We start from the raw sequence: 6,882 nt of genomic DNA on the forward strand, positions 1-6,882 counted from the left end.
AAGATAAAAAAGAGGAGAGAGAGAAAAGGAGAAAAGGGACTATTATGTCGAGAAAATTATAATTTCCTATTTCATTCTACCCCACCCATTCCAAAGCATAAATTATTCCAGGTTGGGAGGAGAAGGTTACGAGGTGGGGATCTGTTCTTATTTGGGAGGGGCTGGTAGCTGTCCCTAAATACATGTCCCTTTCTTGGATACCCCCTGCTATATCGCACCCCCCCCCCCACTACCCCTGCAGCTGTCACCTACCATCCTTTACCTTCAAACTATCCCTTGTCACTCATGTACTCGTATAGGACATGGGATACAGTCATGATGATTGAGGGACGGATGGTATAATAAAGAAAAAGAATTTTCCAGATTTGACAATGATTGTGTATGGATGGACAGAAGTCATGTGTTTTATAAATGCCACTGTGTGATTGTACATGTAATAACTATCTTTAAGGAAAAGAAGAAAACAATTTCTTCTATTTCATGATTTGAGAGGAGAAATAAATTTAGTTAAAAAATTAAAGGTGAAATAGCAATGTCCATCGTTGAGCATATTAATTTGTAAAATATTGCAATGAATTCTGTATTCTTAAATTTTACCTTTAAATAAACCGATACGAGAACATGAGGTCGTTTATGAAACCAAACACATTCTTATAACTCAGACAAAAATCCATGACCCGGTACGAACCATTGACAAATAAGAGTTAAAACCACAAACAAATAATACATAGATATCATCACTGATCAGCAAATCAAGCTATATGATTAGTCACTTTGCGGCCAGTCCTATCGGCACCAAGTTCAGTAGCTAGAGAGGGTAAAATAGAGCCCGATTTACCTGTAATATTGAACAGTGATGCAGCTACAACAGGGATACGTAGACACGCCCCCCCCCCCCCTCTCCCTATCGAGAGGGTGGGAAAAAGTTAGGATAAGAGAGGAAATAAATAAGAAAGGGGAAGGGGAAGAAAAGGCCTGGACAACCTCCATGCCCTCTCTCTATTATATCAGTAGCCTTTTAAAATCGCATTTCATTTTTCCGAGTAAGACCAAATCCAAACTGCCTTACATAATGAGGGTCGCCTACTCCTACCCCCTCCAAAAAAAAAACAGAATTATTTAATATAAAGTTTATTATCATACCTTTCAAGAACATTTTCTATCTAGGCCTACCTATGTCATGTTTATATGTCTGAAGTTCGTCATTAACCTTATTTTGAACTCTCGTTTACAGTTGTATTGGTCTTGTTTGTTTATTTGTTCGCAACATTTTTATGGGGAATCTTCGGGTAGCAATTAAAAATCCAGGTACCAGCTCAGTGAGTCTTTTCATTAATGAAATCAAAATATGTCAAGGATTTCCAATGGTTCTTTACTCCCACTAATTCTTTAATATGCGAGGTGTGCTTTCTTGACAACAATGTTATTTTCCCTCTAGGTTAAAACCTAATTTATAAACGCACCCTCTTTTCTCACAAGGTCCTGTTAACTCATTGTAGTTCCGTTGTGTTTCCTGGTGCTGGTGTGCACTGGTCCACATCATAGATCGGAACTATTTTACTTGGACTCAGATCCGGTATTTCCACCAAAACTGACAAAACAACACCGTTAACTCCAGAAGAGAAATCGGAAATCATATGCCAGGATGACAGGGTTATCATGGTTATAGCTCAAACTACAATAGTTTAGTCACTTGTCAAGCAGAGCACCGTCCTATATACCTACCGCATACGCTGACTTATCTTCTATCTGGTATTTAACAAACGCCAATATACACCATTATTGAAAGAAGGCCTTCACCAACTTAATACGATTTTGGCACATTGAATGATTAGCGCATCGGGAGTGGCGGAGTATATTTGCATTGTGACTTTGACAATTGTTATGAACAAAGAGTGAACTTTTAGCCGTTTTGCGTCCATATACTGAATTTCTACAAGATAATTGATTCTATTGTCGGTAAGTGCTTTTCATATTTTTGCACTTGATTTATATCAAACGTATTCACAGTGTGTTTGCTGTATGTCACATTAAGAACTGATACTTCCATATTCATATACAAATGATTATATTCACGTGATATTTATGTGACATGTACAATATGACATATTCAAATATGGGTACTACACCTTGAGCTCGTTTTATTTCGTAATTCCTTAATATTTAATAACATGACACCCTAAATACTAATAACTATTTGGGGTATCGTGATAAGGGTGTACAATTTGTGTATAGATCTAGAGGCCACTATCTATTTTAAGAGTGTGGTTCATGGTAAATGTTTAGTGGTAAATATATATATAGACCTATTGATTCGAACTATAATAAGAACCCTTTGTCCTGGAAAAATATTGTTTATCTATTGCTCATTCAATCAAATAATTATGTTATTAAAAATACTTTGACCTCTGGCGGATACCATAGACCACAGATATAAAAATCACAATAGATATTCCGAGTAGTTCTAAACGGACATAACTACCGGCTATTCGTACTTTGCCAGGCCATGGTCATTCCGTGATGTCTATTCCATATAGTGATGAGATTAATTTTTGTTAATGCTGGTAAAGATATCATAGTTATTTATAAGAGTAAAATTGTGCTTGTATGTCCTCTAGAATAGTACACATACGAACAGCTAGATCAAAATATATCTAGTGTGGGTCTAACCCATTGGACTAATTATAAGCAAAGTTTTGAAATCTACTCGTTTGTTTGTATGTTTGTTTGTTTGTTTGTCTCGGTTTTTTTAATCTCCATTCTTTTCAAAAGAATAGAAATATTATATCTCGTCATATTTCAGCAAATGCGTCATTTCGTTTGATAGGCTCAATAGTTTTATCTCCTTATTGTAATGATCTTACCTTCCGGTGACACATAGGCTACATTGTGCATAAATCTATCCTAACATTTTGCCATTATTTTAAACAAGACCAAATGGCTCTGCCCTGAGCGATGTCCTTTTTTTCTCCAACATCCTAATTGATAAAACAAATGAATTAGAGTACTTTCTGCAAGTTCATTGCTATGATTTATTTACCCATTCATTAATATTTGTACTGTAACCGATATGACCTCCGATTTATTTGCATTGGTTAACAAGAAAACCACGTGTAAAGCTCTCGATAGGTTTACAAATTATTCATCAATGTTGACAGTGTTATAAATAGATGGAGGTATACCCCAACATGTGACTCATTACTATCCTTCAACCTCATATACTATTGGTTTTGTTTTACTATAAATAATTCGGTATATTTTTTAAAGCTATTATGAAGCGAAATGATTCATATTAGGTGGTATCGTAGGAAGCGGAGAAGGAAATAATAGCGTAGGATAAACCTTTGAACTTCCAGAATAGTAACCCATCGAAAGTCGCCGAATTGAGGAAGTTATAATGTCGTGACGTCAAAAATTAGTAAAGGTCCTTTTTCACCTTGTTAAAGTGTTCTCCTTTGAATAAGTATTCTGTCATTTTGTGTTGAAGGATAACATATATGATAGTTTCAATTAGTGAATAATTTTCATCAATTAAAAGAATTTTCATTTAGCGAGTTTAGTAAGTCAATCAGTTAGTGATCTTCAGTTAGGTAACTGAAAGAAATATGAATTTTGCTTTGTGTTATTTTTGTGTGTAAATAAAAAATTTAAGGATAGCTGCAATCGTAAACTCTTTCAACATGTTTAACATCGCTTTAAACTGGTTTGCAACACATTAAGTATCACTTTGTTAATCTGTCCCTTGTATGTAACGACCATGAATTATTGCTCATCCTAATACACACTTCTTCTTCTTATCGAGTCATTTGTAAGGATTATATCTTCATTTTCCATTTTCACTTGCTTTCTTCACCCCATACTCATCTAATCTACATTTGTGCTTTTATCTCCCTTTCAGACACCGAACTTGCAGCGAACATGACAACATCGGCCGATTCGTTGATGTGGTCAGGCAGACTCACGACCACGGCTTCGACGTCGTCTTCGGACTCGGATACGGGATCGTTCGCCAATCAGTCGCTGCTGTCGGGGGAAGATTACCTGACCCAGGGAGACGTTTCGGATCCCTGCCTCAATCAAGGGACTCAGCTTCGGGATGAGATACGATGCAGTATCATACAGAAAAGGATACAGAAGGGCCTAGGGGGTATTCGGCTGGATTGGAAGGCAAATGGACAAGAATCGGTATGATATTCGTTTCATAATTTACTTATAATAAATATCATGTAAATCACAATGTAAATTACACTTAAATATATTATGTTATATGTTGTTAAATATTGATTATTGTACATGATTTTTCTTCTGTTTATAGTATTTTAAAAATGATTATGTTGATTATATAAATATAATCAACATTATTATTATTATAATTATGATATTATGAAATTGTTGATAACTTAACACTTTAAGCAAATAGGTCTCCTTTTTTTGTATAAATCTTAATATTACGTAGGATTTTTTTTATATAAATGTAAATAGAAAGTGAGACAGATATAAAAGAGAAATAGCTAGGTGTTGGAAAGTTTAGGATGGAAAACTATGAGTATTTGAGATAAAGATTGATCCTTGGGTGAATGAAGAGGTACTAGTGACAGACTGAATTTATCACCTGCGTGACCACGTTTTCATTACATCGTTTGATTTGTTAAAACTTGTACTTGTTGAAAAGTTCATAAATATATTTTCATTCTAAAAGGGAGATTAAAGGAAAAGACATAGAGAAAAAGAAAAGGAATACATTTTGAGTACACAAGGAGGAAGCGTGTATATGATGGATTTCATTTTTCATCCTGATGTTTGCAACTTTGTTTTTCTTGTCACAATTTCTTTTCCTTTTTTTTTGTATTTTTCCAGCTTTCGAAAGAGGAAGAGGCCAAGCGGAGACAACGTCGAGAAAGAAATCGAGTTGCTGCTTCGAGGTGCAGAGAGAGGAGAAGAGAGAGAACTTTTGTCTTGGTTGAGGTACGTCACATCAAGGCTGGCCTTAGAGGGTGTCTGGCACCACTAACCCCCTACCTCCCCTATAATAATAAAAAAGCCTGTCGTTCAAAGCAGTCACCCTTGTTTCATCTCACCCAATAGTATATGATAAAATGAATAGTTTAACATATACATGTAAACGAAGAAAATAAGAAATTAAAATTAATCAATGAATGAATACATCAAAATGTTACTAAATGAAAATAATATTCACATTAATTTACATTAACAGAGCGCAAAACGTGAATACTTCAATTCGCTTGAAATGTAATTAATGGATTAATCAGTTGATATCTCTGTCACATTCTCAAGAAACATAGATCAGGACAAATGAAATGTTCACGTACTTAAAAGATTCCAAAACAACTTGGGATGGATAAATGAATAATTTTGTATATCTTTGATAAAGAGTAAGGGAAGGCAACAGAAGAAATAAAACTACAAAGGGGGAAATGAAGATTCAGTCTTGATGGGGGAGGGAAGGGGGTGCAAAATCGAACTCTAAATGCTCCTGGGGAGGGGTTGAACATTAATTGCACTCTGTAAATACATTTTGTTAATCCTGATGATGGGTATCACAGCTTCTCCACTACATTATGCTTTCGTGAAGCATTTCAATATCATTTATCTGCCATTTCTCTGCCATATTATGTTGCAGGAGACCGACCAACTGGAGAGTAGCAAGCAAGACCTCCTGGACGAGATCGACCAACTTGAAGAACAAAAATCCCAACTCCTCGCTGTTCTCACCGAGCACGATCACAGTGGGCAATGTCATAGACATGCACAGGCCGAGGAACTCCACATTGACCCCTGACGTCTTCCACATTGATCCCATGACGTCATCCAGAACATCGTTGTGGAGACATTTGAACTTTTTATCGACGTCGTCACATGAGAGAGGATGGCGATTTATATCGAAGTTGATCGAAATACGACAGAAACGACGAAGAACCTGACTCCATGATGATTGCTCGAGATCACTGTGACTATTCTTACTTGTAATTATGATCATAGGCGTAGGGGGTGGGGTGGCTAGGGTGCTGCATCCCAGCGCCCACCCCCCCCCCCCCTGCTCCCCTGGGGAGGTTTTTTTAATATTTAACTTCTATTTTCGGACAGCCACCACCTAACATTTTGGCCGTGGAAAAGTGTCAATTTATTTGAACGTTTGTGTCGTTCGCATTCGGAAAATCTATAATCTGAAGAGTTTATATTCAGGCAAAGCCCCCCCCCCCCCCCCCCCCTCTCGCGAAAATGTGCTCATATGCCTCTGACAGTGATAACTGCCACAGGATCACACGTGAACAAAGCCAAACAGAGTATAATAATTTCAAAAACATTTATCATCTGATTGCAATTTTTAAAACAGAGCATTAAAGACCAAAGAATATCATTAAACACGTATGATATCTGAAGTTCTTTCAACCCATTTAAGAAAGTGGATCATTTTGGATGAAATATCGTTTATAAACCCTCGACAAGAAAATTAAAAGAATAAAGGAATTTCAAGAATGTGAAAGCTATAGTTAAATTCAATAGCGGATTAATGAATAGACATTTGTACTAATTGTAATGCCTATGCTAGTGAATATGTGCAACCTTTATGTCTCCTTCTGTATGCTTTATTTGATTAGCAAATACCACAGAATAGAGGGGAAACTTGGTAGAAATATAACAATAAAAAAGGTTGAATGTTTATTCATCAAACCAACCATTATACTGCCTTAGCTTTAATTATAGCAATGACATGCATACGAGGTATTTTCATACACATACTTATTGGATTCCATCTTTTGTATATATTCAATTGTCGTTTTTATAGTTTTATTATAGAAAAAAGAGATCTACGGAATGTTTTATGAATAGAGTACTTTTTTTTACATTAAATAAGTTTAC

General features: G+C 35.8%; 1 protein-coding gene across 1 annotated transcript; it reads left to right on the forward strand.

The window, feature by feature from the left end:
• The first annotated feature begins 1,572 nt into the window (after positions 1 to 1,572).
• LOC100891922 (proto-oncogene c-Fos) lies at positions 1,573 to 6,034 on the forward strand. Its single transcript, XM_003725750.3, has 4 exons — positions 1,573 to 1,959; positions 3,899 to 4,185; positions 4,858 to 4,965; positions 5,642 to 6,034. The coding sequence occupies exons 2-4, from the start codon at positions 3,919 to 3,921 to the stop codon at positions 5,798 to 5,800; spliced, it is 534 nt and encodes a 177-aa protein (XP_003725798.1). The 5' UTR covers positions 1,573 to 1,959; positions 3,899 to 3,918; the 3' UTR covers positions 5,801 to 6,034.
• The last annotated feature ends 848 nt before the right edge of the window (positions 6,035 to 6,882 follow it).

Source organism: Strongylocentrotus purpuratus, unplaced genomic scaffold, assembly GCF_000002235.5.
Source record: "Strongylocentrotus purpuratus isolate Spur 01 unplaced genomic scaffold, Spur_5.0 spur5_scaffold_4, whole genome shotgun sequence".
Lineage (NCBI taxonomy): Eukaryota > Metazoa > Echinodermata > Echinoidea > Camarodonta > Strongylocentrotidae > Strongylocentrotus > Strongylocentrotus purpuratus.

Bases quoted from the DNA above. Each gene is read 5' to 3' on its own strand.
- LOC100891922 (XM_003725750.3), top strand. From the start codon at position 3,919: ATGACAACATCGGCCGATTCGTTGATGTGGTCAGGCAGACTCACGACC. The intron at 4,186-4,857 runs GTATGATATTCG...GTATTTTTCCAG, and splicing joins AGGCAAATGGACAAGAATCG to CTTTCGAAAGAGGAAGAGGC. The intron at 4,966-5,641 runs GTACGTCACATC...ATTATGTTGCAG, and splicing joins GAACTTTTGTCTTGGTTGAG to GAGACCGACCAACTGGAGAG.